The sequence below is a fragment of the Tachyglossus aculeatus genome, chromosome 1 (assembly GCF_015852505.1).
Source record: "Tachyglossus aculeatus isolate mTacAcu1 chromosome 1, mTacAcu1.pri, whole genome shotgun sequence".
NCBI lineage: Eukaryota > Metazoa > Chordata > Mammalia > Monotremata > Tachyglossidae > Tachyglossus > Tachyglossus aculeatus.
In genome coordinates, this window is record NC_052066.1 from 94,518,508 (window position 1) to 94,535,803 (window position 17,296).

General features: G+C 44.3%; 1 protein-coding gene across 2 annotated transcripts in view; it reads right to left on the bottom strand.

Annotated features, from left to right (window-relative positions):
* Nucleotides 1–17,296, bottom strand: part of MED12L (mediator complex subunit 12L) — a 535,097-nt gene that overhangs the window by 401,989 nt on the left and 115,812 nt on the right. For both annotated transcript variants that reach the window (XM_038751768.1, XM_038750921.1), the window contains 3 exons: nt 10,073–10,204; nt 6,113–6,239; nt 3,034–3,248 (listed from right to left, as the gene is read on the bottom strand). In XM_038751768.1, the coding sequence (XP_038607696.1) occupies nt 3,034–3,248; nt 6,113–6,239; nt 10,073–10,204 (474 nt within the window). The remainder of the gene's footprint in view (nt 1–3,033; nt 3,249–6,112; nt 6,240–10,072; nt 10,205–17,296) is intronic.

Consider the following 17,296-nt stretch of genomic DNA (forward strand, 5'->3'; position numbering starts at 1 on the left):
CTGCTGAGTCTTTGGGTATCTAACTAAGATCACGTTTGTGTTAATGCTAGCAGTGGGAAACTTTTAGGATATGTTGCACCAACATTAAGCAGCTCATGGTGGGAAAACTTGAAAATTGACCAATGGGGATGGAGAAGAAAGAGGAGGGACATCCAGGAAATGTCACTCTCTGGACTTCTGAATGCCAAAACTGAACACGCTGCCTCAACAAATGATACATTCAAATGGATTTAGTTGTGTGCACTTGTGCCAAATAATATTAACAATAATACAAATTATATTATTTATTAAGCACTTACTATGTGCCAGGCACTGTTCTAAGCACTGGGGTAGATACATGATAATTGGGTTGGACACAGTCCCTGTCCCGCATGGGGCTCACAGTCTTAATCCCCATTTTTCAGATGAGGGAACTGAGGCACAGAGAAGTTAAGTGACTTGCCTAAGGTCATACAGCAGACAAGTGGCAGAGCCAGGATTAGACCCCATGACCTCCTGACTCCCAGGCCCGTGCTCTATTCACTATGCCATGGTGTCTCTCATTGGAGCAAAGTAATGGTTCTATTGAACAAGTTATCAAAAAGCATATTTTTACCACAAGACATCTGAAAATTCTGAATACTAGGCAGTTTGAAATGACCTTGCCTGACTCTTCCTCTCCGCTCTAAACATACCAGAAGAAAAAGTGGGTGCAGTCTGCACCAATACAATCAATTTTTAAAGAATCTAAAACTCTTTCCCGTCATCAAAGTTTTTCCTTCATTGGGTTGTAGTGGGGCTACATTACTGTGACCTGGCTATCACTACTACTATTTTTTAGTTAAAAAAACAAGCACTCGTTAATGCTAACCTTCTCACTGTACCTCGATCTCATCTATCTTGCAGCCGACCTCTCACCCACGTCCTGTCTTTGGCCTGGAACACCCTTCCTCCTCACATCTAACAGACATTTACTCTCCTTCCACTTCAAAGACTTATTGAAGGTACATCTAAGTCTAACTGAAGGTACATCTCCTCTGAAAGGCTTTCCCTAAGTAAGCCCTCTTTTCCTTTTCTTCAACTCCCTTCTGCATCACCCTGCTTGCTCTCTTTATTCAACCCCCTTCTCAGCCCCCAAAGCACATATGTACCTATCCATAATTTATTTATATTAATGTCTGTCAACCTCCTCTACACTGTAAGCTTGCCACGGGCAGGGAATGTGTCTGTTATAGTGTTACATTGTACTCTCCCAAGCACTTAGTACAGTGCTCTGCACACAGGAAGCACTCAATAAATACAATTGACTGACTCATAGTCTAAACTGGAGGGAGATTTTAATCCCCATTTTACAGATGAGATGATAGCCACAGAGACATTATGTGACTTGTCCATAGTCACAAAGCAGACAACTGACATATAACTTTGATATAATCCTCTGTGCAACCCTCATGACTATGAACCAGCTAGGAGCCTCATCTACCTAAAAAGAGAATCATCTTTTAATAGATTCAATTTCAGATAAAATTTCTTAAAAACATTTCTGGTAGCCTCCAGCCCCTCCTGTCTCTTCTCCTTTAGTTTTTCAGTGATTCAGAATGCATACGCCAGCTCCAACAGCCTTAATATGTAAAAACTGGAGCTTCATCAGGAACTAATTGCTGGCGGAGTCTAGGATCAGTAAATGCCCATCCCACATTACATTCAGTCAGTGCAGGTAAATCAATACCTTCCCCAATTCTCTCTCCTCTCTCTGAACACACACCGAATGCCGGGTTCTCTGCCTCTATCCAAAAGCGGCAGAGAGACACAACACTAAAAATGACTGCTAAATCTTGCTAAATTCCTGTGCTTTTATCTTTGCTGCTTTAGAATGACACAGAAAGGCCCCCTAATTTAGGCACCACCCTCCTCCATCCACCTACCTCACCTCCCCAGACCCTCTCCAAACAAATTGAAAGCTGGGATCCTCCATCTATGTGAAAGCAGCAGAGAATCACAATGGAGTAGAAAAGGCTGCTAAATCCAGTGAAAATCTCTGTCCTTCTACCACACCACGGTTCTCTGCAATTTTTGGATGAAGCTGAGAAGCCCCTGCTCCCCAGGAGCAGAGGAGGAAGCTGTGATGGCTGTCAGTAAGGTTAGAATCTTCACTCCACCACACCCAGCTAAAACCTTTGGATTAAAATGTCTTTCAACTATTTTCAATAAAACAGCTGGAACTTGAAAAATAATTGATAGGCCCTGATAGAGGAGTTCCAAGGTGTGCAGAGGTGTTCAGGACGCAGCCAACTATAAGGAGCTTTGTAAAGAAGACAGTTCTTCAACTGAAATTGGACAAATGTTTCCATAAACTTGAAAAACCACTACTCTAGTCAGCAGATCAGTATTCTACTTCTGCACTCTCCTCCAATGACTAAAAACCCATATTGTAACTCCTTATTTATTGTTGTGATGAAAAGCTCTGAATTCCTTTATTAGGGAATAAATAATAGTTTAATGATATTTAACAAACCAGAACGTAGTATCTAAAAGAATGTCTCAATCCAGAAATACTCGAAAAAGCTCCAATTTATAACAAGTCTTCAGAAAAATGTACCCCACAATACAGCCATTTATTTTTGAGAAACACAGAGAAATAGCGTGGGTTAGCAGAAAAGACCACAGGTCTGAAAGTCAGAGGACCTGGTTCTAATTCCAGCTCCACGACTTGTCTGCTGTGACACCTTGGGCAAGCCACTTAACTTCTCTGTGCTTCAAATACCTCATCTGAAAAATGGGGATTAAGATTGTGGGACACGGGCTGTGTCCAAATTTATCTTGTACCTACCCCAGTGCTTACTACAGTGCTGGGCACATAATAAGCACAAAACAAATACCATTAAAAAAAAAAACTACGATTATATGGTGAGATAGGCCTGTATTCCATTCAATGCTCACTGCTGGATACTCGATAAAATACCACCAGACCAGTAAAACTTCTCTTTCCCTAGTATGACACAGGGATCAACTTGAATCTCCTACCCAGGGACAAGCGGTATGTCCAAATCATACCTCCATCTTTCCGCCGTGGTCCTTCGAATAGTGTTCATCCCCTGTTTCTCCAATCGGTGACCGTGATCTAGCTGTTGCCGTGATTGACAAGTCTCCCCGGGATATTAAAGTACACATGTAGGCATCATGAGAGAAAACATCATGCCGGATGAACTCACAAAACAGTAGCACCAGATTCACGAACTCTGTCTTTTCGTATTCGCTGTTGGGGTCAGCTAGCACGAAGATAATCACAATAAAGAATTCAGGTCACGGTCAGCTTTAATGAACTAAAATCTAATCAGTCAATCATTGGTATTTGAGAACTTGTGTGCAGATCACCGTACTACGCACCTGAGAGTACAATACACCAGAGTCGGTAGAAGACCTTTCCTGCCCACAAGGAGCATATTTTTGATTTTGAAATCTTTGCTAGTCTCAAGAGCAAACAAGCTAGCTTGCAAGACTGCATTACACAAACTAACCTGTTGACATTGTTATGATTAATACTAAGTGAATAAACACCTAGAACATAAAAATGTGACATAAAAATGGTCAGTCTCAACCCAATAGTGATAATCAAAATGGCAACAGTTAGCACCAGATGAGTAAAAAAGCACTATCTACTTGTCATCAGTCACTGATATTTACTTAATGCCTGCCGTGTGCACAGCACTGTTGCAAGTTCATTCATTCAGTCGTATTTATTGAGCACTTACTGTGCAAAACACTATACTAAGCACTTGGGAGAGTACAGTGTAACAGTAAATGTTGCCATTATCAACTGATATTCTTCTTGAATGCCTTCCACAGCTACTTCTTGGGAAACAGGACTCCTAATCCTAGAACAGTGCTTTGCACATAGTAAGCGCTTAATAAATGTCATTATTATTATTATTAATCAGTCACTGATATTTATTGAGCACCCTCTGCATCTTAAGCATTGTACTGAAACACTGAGAGAGTACATCAGAAACAAAACACACATTCCCTTATCTTGAGGATCTTACACTTAATGTAGTCATAATAATATTTACCAAGTGCCTAGAACACAAAGCACTGCACTAGAGTTGAGGAAAAATTACACAGATCAGATATAGAAATGGTCTTTGGCTCTCAAGTGCCCTCACGTCTGGAGTGAGGGGGGAGGAGATTGGTAACAGACACGTGAGAAAAAATGAAAACATAAATATACACAAGACAAAGATGACAATGAATGTGACAAGCCCTCGGGTGTTGTGGGTCGGGGAGAAGAGTCTTGGTCTCCTCCGGGTTTCTCAGCCATAACCACGACCTTCCAAACATTCTAAAAATTGAGACTCTTGCCCGGGTTTGAGTCCTCCCCAGACCGAAGTGGGGGCTGAAAGGAGTCTTCATTGTATGAAAGGGCAACTGGAAGACAAAGATGCCTTCTCCAGAGAACAAAATTTCAAGGAATATTTTAAAGAATAAATATGGGTATCATGCCCAGACGAGGAAAAAGAAAGATGTTATGGGCAGGGAATGTTTCTGCTAATTATTTTGTAATCTCTAATGCACTTAGTACAGTGCTCTGCACATAGTGCTCAATAAATACCACTGATTGATTGATATTTCCAGCATAGCAATAATCCACTAAATATAATTCCTAATCAGGCCTCCCTTGCTTTAAATGGACTCCTTTCCAGATGTGCTTGGAGTCGAACATATTTTTTTTGTGTGTGTGCAGCCCTTATCTCTTTTGGAGGTAGTTGCATCATCTGCACAGTCTGTGGGAAGGGGGAAGCGAGGCCTATCCCAAGCCCAGGATCAGCAGTCTTGTGCTTGTTTTGCACTTCCAAAGGACTTAGCAGAATGCATTAGACCCAGTGGGGGCTCAATTAATATTATTACTACTAACCCCTGAAGAGCAGGACTGTGGTGACTCGGATTGGATTTGGTTTAAGTGCTGGAAAGAGGAGAGGTTCAGAGAAAAAGCTGAATCCTCCTGAGGCCTTTGATGCAAGAAAGAGAAGGGGAAAATGGCTCTGAAAGACTAATTTGATAGGATAAACTTTTTAAAGACCTGGATAAACTTTCAATAATATTAATAATATTTGTTAAGCACTTACTATGTGCCAAGCACTGTTCTAACTGTTGGGGTAAATACAAGGTAAATCAATCATTCAGCCAATCAATGGTATGGAGAAGCAGCGTGGCTTACTAGAAAGAAAACAGTCCAAGAAGTCAGAAGACCTGGGTTCTAATCCTGACTCAGGCACCTGCTTGCTGTGTGACTTAACTTCTCTGTGCCTCAGTTTCCTCATCTATTAGATGGGGATTCAAGATCTGTTCTCCCTCCTTCTTAGACTGTGATGCCCACAGGAACCAGATCTGACCTGACTGTCTTATTTTCACCACAGTGCTTAGTACAGTGCTTGTTCATTCATTCATTCATTCAATCATATTTATTGAGTGCTTACTGTGTGCAAAGCACTGTACTAAGCCCTTGGGAGGTACAAGTTGGCAACATATAGAGACAGTCCCTACCCAACAGCGGGCTCACAGTCTAGAAGGGGGAGACAGACAATAAAACAAAACATATTAACAAAATAAAATAAATAGAATAACTATGGACAAGTAAAATAGAGTAATAAATATGTACAAACATATATACATATATACAGGTGCTGTGGGGAGGGGAATGAGGTAAGGCAGGGGGGATGGGGAGGGGGAGGAGGGGGAAAGGAAGGAGGGGGCTAAGTCTGGGTAGGCCTCCTGGAGGAAGTGAGCTCTCAGTAGGGCTTTGAAAGGAGGAAGAGAGCTAGCTTGGCGGATGTGCGGAGGGAGGGCGTTCCAGGCCAGGGGGAGGACATGGGCCGGGGGTTGACGGCGGGACAGGAGAGAACAAGGCACAGTGAGGAGGATAGTGGCAGAGGAGCGGAGGGTGCAGGCTGGGCTGTAGGAGAGAAGGGAGGTGAGGTAGGAGGGGGCGAGGTGATGGACAGCCTTGAAGCCGAGGGTGAGTAGTTTTTGCCTGATGCATAGGTTGTTATACAGTAAGCACTTAATACATATCCCTATTATTATTACTATTGTCAAAAAAAAAACATTTGGCAGGCAGCCAGAAAAAGATACTTACACAGCGATGGGGCCTGCGTGTCTAAAAACCTGAGAAGCACATTCTGAAAGACTGGCAGGCTGGATCCGGCAAGGGAAGCTGAAGAAATAGATTCCTTTTCGTCTAAGACTTCTGACTCACCACATCTCTGCAGGTTACAAATAAACAAACACTGAGCAATTTTGGCATAAGAGGAACATGAAATTATAGCGGTGGGGGGGACACGGACGGAACTCTTCTTCCCTAAGGAGTGTGTTCTAACTGGAGCAACTGAAAAGGAATGTCCTAGCCTTGCCACCTCCAACTTTACCTCGCTACTATCGTACTACAACCCAGCCCACACAATTCATCCTCTAATGCCAACCTTCTCACTGTATCTCGATCTCGTTTCTCTCACCGCCGATCTCTTGACCACATCCTGCCTCTGGCCTGAAACACCCTCCCTCTTCATATCCGAAAGACAATTACTCCTCTCCTGCCCCTGTCTCCTCAAAACCTTACTGAAGGTACACCTTCTCCAAGAGGGCTTTCCTGACTAAACCCTCCTTTCCTCTTCCCCCACTACTTTCTTCATTTCCCTGACTTGCTCCCTTTATTCATCCCCCCATTCCAGCACTTGTGTACATATCTGTAATTTATTTAATGTCTGTCTCCCCCTCTAGACTGTAAGTGCATTGTGGGCAGAGAATGTCTCTGCTGATAGCTTTGTTGTTCTCTCCCAAGCGCTTAATACAGTGCTCTGCCCATAGTAAGCGCTCACTAAATATGATCAACTGACTGACTAGTTCACCCAAAGGCTACCTGCAGCAGGAGGGTGGGCAATCTGTTGTCTAAACGACTGGGGAAGCATCACCAGCATAACCCCACAACTCCAAAAACCAGTATTGAGAAGTAACCTGTGAACTAGCTACCATAAAACTCTGGCAGTAATAAGCAACTTAAGGTCAGGCTGTCCCAGAACCAACTGGCTATTTGATTTATGAATCCTGATCTACATTTCAGGTGCACTTCGAATAACTACTCTTACCTATGGGATTTAATTGTATTATACTCTTCCTAGAGCACAGCACAGTGCTCTGCACCCAGAAGGCTCCCCCTAAATATTATTGAATGGAGTTGACCCAGTACCAATGCAAAAGTTTGCATCGTGCCACCACAACTTTGTTTTTATTGAAAAAAGTTTCAGACATGCCCTTACAGCCTGCTCCCTACAGGAGCTAACTTTGTTTTCTAGACGTTTATAGCTTTATCATGCACAAACATTTGGGACATTTCTCGTGGCTCAGTGGAAAGAGCACGGGCTTAGGAGTCTGAGGTCATGGGTTCTAATCCCGGCTCCACCACTTGTCAGCTATGTGACTTTGGGCAAGTCACAACTTCTCTGAGCCTCAGTTACCTCATCTGTAAAATGGGGATTAATACTGTGAGCCCCATGTGGGACAATCTGAGCACCTTTTATCCCCCCCAGAACTTAGAACAGTGCTTTGCACATAGTAAGCACTTAACAAATGCCATTATTATTATTTTTCTGAGGCACTGAATGGAGGTAGGAAATCTTATTATAAATTAAAGAATTCCACATTTTGACAAGAAAGGTCAGCTCTGTGAGGTTGTCAGAGGCACTCTACCAATCAATCAATCAATCGTATTTATTGAGCGCTTACTGTGTGCAGAGCACTGTAAAAAGTGCTTGGGAAGTACAAGTTGGCAACATACAGAGACAGTCCCTACCCAAAAGTGGGCTCACCTACTAACCCTCCCCACTTATGGCACCAACATTTAGTGCTGGCCTCAAGGACCCAGATAGGGTAGTCTAGTCCAAGGGCCACTATTTCTGCATTTGAGGGGGAGGAGGAGGCGGAAGAGGAGGAAAAAGAGAAAAAGGAAGAGTTGAGAAGGATGAGGAGAAAGAGAAAGAGGAGAAGAGGAGGAAAAAGAGGGAAAGCAGAGGAAGGGGAGGATTGAGAGGAGGAAAAGGGAGGTACGGAAAGGGAGAGGAGCAGAACTTTTATTGGTGCAGTAACTTCTGTTCCTTTTAATTCCCACCTCCCAAGCAAATATCCAGGAGACACTGGCCTATTTGATCCCTCTGTGGTTGTTCTTTCACACTGAGATGCTCTCCTGTTGGAGAGAGGAAGGGTGGGAACCCCTAAAATGTGAGGCCTTGGGCCAGGGTAATTTGTTGGGAGAGGTAGCCCAGGCCATGCCATGCTGTCCCTGCCCCCACAACCCTCAGAGTGGCTCAACGGAAAGAGACCGGGCTTTTGGAGTCAGAAGTCATGGGTTCAAACCCTGGCTCCCCCAATTGTCAGCTGTGTAACTTTGGGCAAGTCACTTAACTTTTCTGTGCCTCAGTTACCTCATCTGTAAAATGGGGATTAAGACCATGAGCCCCCCGTGGGACAACCTCATCACCTTGTAACCTCCCCAGCACTTAAAACAGTGCTTTGCACATAGTAAATGCTTAATAAATGCCACCATTATCATTATTATTGCCCACACACCCTTTGGGGGGAAGTGTGAAGAGGGGGGTGTCAAGGTCACTTTCACAGCTATTCAGCTGAGCCTTCCAGATGAGAGCCCAAGATATCTGAGATCTCCGCGGCAGGAGGCCGGCTCCGAAACCTCTCCGGGTCCACCCAGAAACAGTTGACTGTACTGTTTCCCTCCAGGTGACAGAAATGAGATTCACTAAAATGCCAAGTGATAAGTTGTCCTCTACATGCTTTCCCTCCTGCAGCTTTCCTGAGATTTCTCCCCTCGATGAGGTCTCTTGCCAGTGCAGGTTCTGCCGGTGACTCTGGCCTCCAGTCATCACAATGGGAAGATCCACAGGATCACGTCCATGGTGTGACGTTGGCTTAACCAGGCCAGAAGCCAGTGACAAGAGGCCCGTAACCTTGGGGGCAACCCCAACCCTGGGATCGGAAGGGACATGGCTCCAAGTTCTATGACTGAGTAAGCATGGGGTGAGGGTACAGACTACCTTCTCCAAACTCGAAAACCGTCTGAGAAGAGAATCTGCTTTGAAAAATGGAACTACATCCTAGAAACTCATATGGTATTTATGAAGAAGATAACTTCCCTCATCTCTCTACATACTTCTGTGTTGGTAAAACTTGGTTGGTTCACCTGAGGCCAGAAAACAAACAGGTAATTCTCCCCAATTAATGGAAATGGCTGGCACCCTCTTTAGAAAAGAACGCCAATCTCTTATGTCTTATTGTTTTACTAAAATCTGAGTGTCCCTTTCACTTTCTCTCTGCCTTCCTTATCTCTTCTTTCCCCTTTCTCTTTTCATCAACCATATCTATTGAGTGTTTACTGTGTGCTGAGCACTGTATTAAGTGCTTGGGAGAGTGCTTGCACTCTGTGCAGTATAAAAGAGGAAATGAGGGTTTAGACAGGGAAGGCTTCTGGGAGGAAATGTGCCTTCCATAAAGCTTTGAAGGTGGAGAGAGTAATTGTCTGTTAGACACAAAGAGGGATGGCATACCAGGCCAGAGACCTGTGTATGTGTATGCAAAAGTAAAGTTATCCCAGGTAAATCTATGTGGGAGTGTGTGTAGGGTGAGTGAATGAAATGTACAGAATAAACTTCACTAACCTATGCCATGACTAATGGCCAATAAAGCCAGATACTACAGCACTCTCATCTGAGAAGCAATGTGACTGAGTCAGCACTGGACTGAGGGTCAACTTTTACCTTTCTGGATTTTTTTTTAAAAAGCATTTAGCCAATCATATTTATTTAGCACTTACTGTGTGCGAAGCACAGTACTAAGTGCTTGGGAGAGTACAATATAGCAATAAACAAACACATTCCCTTCCCACAACGAGCTTACAGGCTACACTACGAGCATACAGCTACACAAAGCCTATGAAGAATACACTAAAAAGGAACCAAATAGGGGTCCAAAATCCCAAGCTAAAAGCCCTTTCTAAAGCACTGCTCACCACCTAGAAGAAAACTGAACTTACATCAGCCTCATTTTCAGCTTGCCGCTTCTCCAAAAGTTTAGCCACAGCCATCGCTCTGTGTTTTCCGGATCGCTTGCAGCTCACGGCCCATTCGCACAGCAACGTCACCACTGCTTCATCATTGGGGGCAACCTAAGCAAAATAATAATAGTAATGATAATAATAATGGCATCTGTTAAGCACTATGTGCCAAGAACCGTTCAAAGCACTGGAGCAGATACAAGGTAACCAGTTTGAATACAGCCCCTGTCCCATATGAGGCTCACAGTCTTAATCCCCATTTTACAGATGAAGTAACAGACACAGAGAAGTCAAGTGACTTGTCCAAGGTCACACAGCAGACAAGTGGTGGAGCCAGGATTAGAACTCATGTCCTCTTGCCATTAGGCCATGCTGCTCCCCATAAAACTGTGAAAATGTGAAGAGTTACCTGAACATGGTCACAAAATAAGAATTACACAGCAATCAAGCAAAAAAGCATTTGCTTTTTTCCTATTTTTTTAAAAAAGTACATACTCACATGCTTTGCAAAAGTAAAATTATCCCAAATATATTAATTTCCAAATCTAAGCTAAAGGAGTGTATCTGCGGTTGATGCATACTCTGACTTTTCCACCAGTTTCCTTCTTCATGGAGACTGTTAATGCTCTTTCATTGTAATAATAATAATAATAATGATAATGATGGTATTTATTAAGTGCTTACTATGTGCAAAGCACTGTACTAAGTGCTGGGGAGGTTACAAGGTGATCAAGTTGTTCCACGGGGGGCTCACAGTCTTTATCCCCATTTTACAGATGAGGTAACAGACACAGAGAAGTTAAGTGACTTGCCCAAGGTCCCACAGCTGACAAGTGGTGGATCTGGGATTCGAACCCATGACCTCTGACTCCAAAGCCCGTGCTCTTTGCATTGAGCCACGCTGCTTCTCTAGCATTAGCTCTAATATTAATAATCATTAAGGTAATTATAACAATAATAACATGATATTTGTTAAATCATTATGTGCTAAGCACTGTAGTATAGGTACAATAGAGACAGATTGGAGGCATCTCCCGTCCATGACTCCCGGCCCAAGTAAGAGACAGAAAAAGTAATTCCCCTTTTACCGATGAGGAAACTAAAACACAGCACACTTAAGTGACTTGTCCATGATAACACAGCAGGCAACTGGTGGAGTCAGGATTGGAATCAAGGTTTTGATTCCCAGACTTGATCTCTTCCCACTAAGCCACACTGCTTCTGTTCGGCAAGTGAACGTGACTGGGCTTCAGTCAGAGACTGTGAGCTCCTTGTGGGCAGGAAATGTGTGTTTATTGTTGTACTGTACTCTCCCAAGTGCTTAGTACAGTGCTCTGCACATAGTAAGTGCTTAGAAATACAATTTAATGAATGAATTGTTCAACTGGAATATATAATGGCTAGGAAAGCAGCATGGTCTAGTGGAAAGAGCATGGGCCTGAGAATCAGAGGATGTGGCCTCTAATCCTGGCTCCTCCACGTCTGCTGGGTGACCGTGGGCAAGTGACTTCACTTCTCTGTGCCTCAGTTACCTCATCTGTAAAATGGGGATTAAGATTGGGAGCCCCATGTGGGACAGGGATTGTGTCCAACCTGAGTACTTTGTATCCATCCCAGTACTTAGAACAGATTTTGGTACATAATTAGTACTTACAAATACCACAATTATTATTATTATTATTAATGTTATTATTAAAAGGACCACAGATAACTTTTTTCTCCCTAGCATTACAGTTCGGGGAAGCATAGTACAAAGTACAGTCTGTGTTTGAGTGCTCGCTGAACACAAGGTTAAATTCCAAAACAACTGTCAGGTTTCCTGTAGAGGGCAAGTTTGGAAAGAGCAATATGAACTGGCAAAGGATCCAAATGGCTCCTTATCCCCATGTAATCTTCAGAAAGCCGAACAGGCCACAAACTGAACTCAGACCACATCCTGGCAGGCTAAGGGCTTGTTTTCAACTTTCCTGGTTGGTGTTTGGCCCTGAACTCAATCCTTTTTGGGAATTTTAAGCTCATTTACACGTGGCACCAGAAGGCTTCCTGTAATCCATGGCAGATTCTCAAGAGTCTCTGGCCATTAGACTGTTTTTATATTTGAATCACTTGACAACACGGCCTTGTTAAAGTAAATGAAAAACAGATGGAGTATTTGCCTTTGAAATATACAAAAGTTGAATCGATCAATCAATAGCATTTGTGGAGGACTTCCTCTGTATGAAGCATTACTCTTGGTACTAGGGAGAGTACAATAGGGTCAGCAGATTTAATCCCTGCCTTAAAGGATTTTATGGCCTAGTGGTGGGAAAGACGGGGGAAGGAACAGAGTTCAAAGATATATACAAAAGTACCACTTGAGAAGTAGCGTGGCTTTGTGGAAAGAGCACAGGCTTGTGAGTCAAAGGTCATGGGTTCTAATCCAGGCTCCACCACTTGTCAGTTATGTGACTTTGTGCAAGTCATTTAATTTATCTGTGCCTCAGTTACCTCCTCTGTAAAATGGGGATTAAGACTGTGAGCCCCACGTGGGACAACCTGATCACCTTGTGTCTATCCCAGCACTTAGAACAGTGCTTGGCACATAGTAAGAACTTAACAAATGCCATCATTTAGTTTTTTATTTTTTACCACTGGAGGGTGGCGGATGAGGAGAGGGAAGGGAGGAATGCCCAGTGCTTGTCTATCTCATCATCATCATCATCATCATCAATCGTATTTATTGAGTGCTTACTATGTGCAGAGCACTGTACTAAGCGCTTGGGAAGTACAAATTGGCAACATATAGAGACAGTCCCTACCCAACAGTGGGCTCACAGTCTAAAAGGGGGAGACAGAGAACAAAACCAAACATACTAACAAAATAAAATAAATAGAATAGATATGTAAAAATAAAATAAATAAATAAATAAATAGAATAATAAATACGTACAAACATATATACATATATACAGGTGCTGTGGGGAAGGGAAGGAGGTAAGATGGGGGTGATGGAGAGGGGGACGAGGGGGAGAGGAAGGAAGGGGCTTAGTCTGGGAAGGCCTCCTGGAGGAGGTGAGCTCTCAGTAGGGCCTTGAAGGGAGGAAGAGAGCTAGCTTGGCGGATGGGCAGAGGGAGGGCATTCCAGGCCCGGGGGATGACGTGGGCCGGGGGTCGATGGCGGGACAGGCGAGAGGGAGGTACAGTGAGGAGATTAGCGGCGGAGGAGAGGAGGGTGCGGGCTGGGCTGTAGAAGGAGAGAAGGGAGGTGAGGTAGGAGGGGGCGAGGTGATGGAGAGCCTTGAAGCCCAGGGTGAGGAGTTTCTGCCTGATGCGCAGATTGATTGGTAGCCACTGGAGATTTTTGAGGAGGGGAGTAATATGCCCAGAGCGTTTCTGGACAAAGATAATCCGGGCAGCAGCATGAAGTATGGATTGAAGTGGAGAGAGACACGAGGATGGGAGATCAGAGAGAAGGCTGATGCAGTAGTCCAGACGGGATAGGATGAGAGCTTGAATGAGCAGGGTAGCGGTTGGGATGGAGAGGAAAGGGCGGATCTTGGCAATGTTGTGGAGCTGAGACTGGCAGGTTTTGGTCACGGCTAGGATGTGAGGGGTGAATGAGAAAGCGGAGTCGAGGATGACACCAAGGTTGCGGGCTTGTGAGATGGGAAGGATGGTAGTGCCATCAACAGAGATGGGAAAGTCAGGGAGAGGGCAAGGTTTGGGAGGGAAGACAAGGAGTTCAGTCTTCAACATGTTGAGCTTTAGGTAGCGGGCAGACATCCAAATGGAGATGTCCTGAAGGCAGGAGGAGATGCGAGCCTGGAGAGAGGCGGAGAGAGCAGGGGCAGAGATGTAGATCTGGGTGTCATCAGCGTAGAGATGATAGTTGAAGCCGTGGGAGCGAATGAGGTCACCAAGGGAGTGCGTGTAGATCGAGAACAGAGGGGGACCAAGCACTGAACCTTGGGGAACCCCCACAGTAAGAGGATGGGAGGGGGAGGAGGAGCCTGCAAAAGAGACTGAGAAAGAACGACCGGAGAGGTAAGAGGAGAACCAGGAGAGGACGGAGTCTGTGAAGCCAAGGTCAGATAGCGTGTTGAGAAGAAGGGGGTGGTCCACAGTGTAAATGTAATCAACCTTTTGTAATCAACCAATCAACAGTGTAATGCCCTCAACCTCTCACCCAAGTCCTGCCTCTGGCCTGGAACGCCTTCCCTCATCATATCTGACAGATGATTATGCTCCCTGCTTCAAAGCCTTATTGAAGGCACATCTCCTCCAAGAGGCCTTCCCTAAACCCTCTTTTTTCTTCCACTCCCTTCTGAGTCACTCTGACTTGCTCCCTTTATTCATCCCCCTCCCCATGCCACAGCACTTATGTACACGTGTCTTTAATTTATTTATATAATGTCTGTCTCCCCATGTAGACTGCAAGCTCACTGTGGTCAGGTAAATGTGTCTCACATTGTTATACTGTACTCTCCCAAGTGCTTAGTACAGTGTTTTGCACACAATAAGTGCTCAATAAATATGACGGACTGCTTAGGAGATGCAGAAGTGTCTGATGTGGCTGGCAGTAGATGGGAAGGACAGAGATTCATCAGGGAAGGTTTCATAAAGATGTGATTTCAGGAAGGTTTTGAAGATGGGGGACCAGTAGTCTGCTGTATACGAACGGGGAAGGAGTTTGAGAAAGATGGGAGGGCAAACGATCAATAGCAAGAAAAATCAGGCAGGACTTAAGAAGAGCCAAGCATATAGGCAGGAGTGCAGAGAGACTAGAACGGGAATAAGTAATAATAATAATTCTGGTATATGTTAAGCGCTTACTGTGTGCCAGGCACTGTACTAAGGAGCTGGGGTGGATACAAGCAAATCGGGTTGGGCACAATTCCTGTCCCACAAGGTGCTCACAGTCTCAATCTGTGAGCAAGCCGACGATCAGGAGGTCTTCCCAGACTGAGCCCCTTCCTTCCTCTCCCCCTCGTCCCCCTCTCCATCCCCCCCCATCTTACCTCCTTCCCTTCCCCACAGCACCTGTATATATGTATATATGTTTGTACATATTTGTTACTCTATTTATTTATTTATTTTACTTGTACATATCTATTCTATTTATTTTATTTTGTTAGTATGCTGGTTTTGTTTTCTGTCTCCCCCTTTTAGTCTGTGAACCCACTGTTGGGTAGGGACTGTCTCTATATGTTGCCAACTTGTACTTACCAAGCGCTTAGGACAGTGCTCTGCACACAGTAAGCACTCACTAAATACGATTGATGATTGATGATGATGATGATCAGGAGTTTCTCCTTGGTGCACAAGGAATGGGAAACCACTGGAGGTTTCTGAGAAGTGGAGACACATATGCAGAATGATGAGACAATGTAAACAGCCTCCTTGTCCTGGAAACATTATCTACCCTTGGCTTCAGTGACATTCTCCTTTTTTTAATGGCATTTGTTAAGTGCTTACTATGTGTCAGGCCCTGTACTAAATACTGGAGTAGATACAAGATAATCAGGTTGGACAAAGACCCCATCCCACTTGGAGCTCACAGTCTTAACCCCCATTTTACAGATGGGGAGGCAGAGGCACAGAGAAGTGAAGTGACTTGCACAAGGTCACCCAGCAGACAAGTGGCAGAGCAGGGCTTAGATCCCAGGTCCTCTCCTAGATCCCCTCCTATATCTGTGGTCGATCCATTTCAGTCTCTTTCGCTGGCTCCTTTTCTGCCTCCCACCCCCTAACTATGGGAGTCCCTCAAGGCTCAGTTCTGGGTCCTCTTCTATTCTCCCTCTATACACATCACTTGGAGAACTCATTTGCTTCCACAGCTTCAATCACAGTCTCTACTCACACAAAAACCCAAATCTATCTTTCCAGCCCTGTCATCTCTTCTCTCCAGTTTCACATCTCATCCTGCCCTGTTGACATCTCTACTTGGACTTCCTGTCTACTCTTGAATTCAGCATGTCTAAAACCAAACGTCTTGTCCTCCCATCCAAACACTGTCCTCCCCAATATTTTCCTATTACTGAAGACACCATCTCCATTCTCCCTGTCTCACAAACCATAATTTTGGTATTATCTTAGACTCATCTCCCTTATTCAACTCATATATTCAGTCTGCCACCAAATCCTGTTGGTTCTACTTTCTCAACATCTCTAAAATCTGTCCCTTCCTCTCAACTTCAACTGCTACCACACTGGTCCAAGCAGTTAATTCCCACCTTGACTACTGCATCAGCTTCCTTGCTAACCTCCTTTCTTCCTCTCTCTCCCTTCTCCAATCCATATGTACTTCACTCTGTTGCCTGGATCATTTTTCTAGAAAAGCACTATGTTCATGTCTCCCATCTCTTCTAAAACCTCCAATGGTTGCCCATCCACTTTTACATCAAACACAAACTTCTTACTACTGGTTTTAAAGCACTCAAATCGGCTCTCTAACCTCCTATCTTACCTTGCTAATTTCTTACTGCAACCCAGCAGACAGACTTCACTCCTCTAACGCCAACCCTTTCTCACTGTACTTCAACCTCATCTTTTTTGATGCCAATTACATGCCCATGTTTTCCTTCTGCAACTCCCTCCCTCTTCCTGACAGACCCCCTCTTTCCCCATCTTCAAAGCCCTAAGGAAATCAAATCTCCTCCAAAAGCTTTCCCCAGCTAAGCCCTCATGTCCCTGTCTTAGCCCTCTCTTCTGTCACCTATGCACCTGCATCTGTCCCCCTTAAGCACTTGGCTATTCACCCTTCCCCCAGCTCCACAGCTCTTATGGGCATGTCCATCTGTAATTTATTTTAATGTCTGTCTCCCCTCAAGTCTGTAAACTCCTACCTACCCTTTTGTATCGTGCAATCTCAACTGCTTGGTAGATTGTTCTGCACAAAGTAAGGGTTCAGTCAAGAAATGCCATTGCATTCAGTCAATAAATGCCAAATGCCATTCTTGAGCACTTACCATGTACAGAGCACTGTAATAAGTGCTTGGGTGAGTATAATACAACAGAGTTGGTAGACACACTCCCTGCCTACAAAGGAGAATACAGTCTAGTGGGGGAGACAGTCATCAAAATAGATAAATTACAGATCTGTACATACATTCTGTGGGGCTGAGGATGGGGTGAATACCAAGTGCTTAAAGGACACAGATCCAAGTGCAGAGGTGATGCAGAAAGAAGGGGGAATAGGAGAGGGAGGAGGAGAGAGAAAGAGAA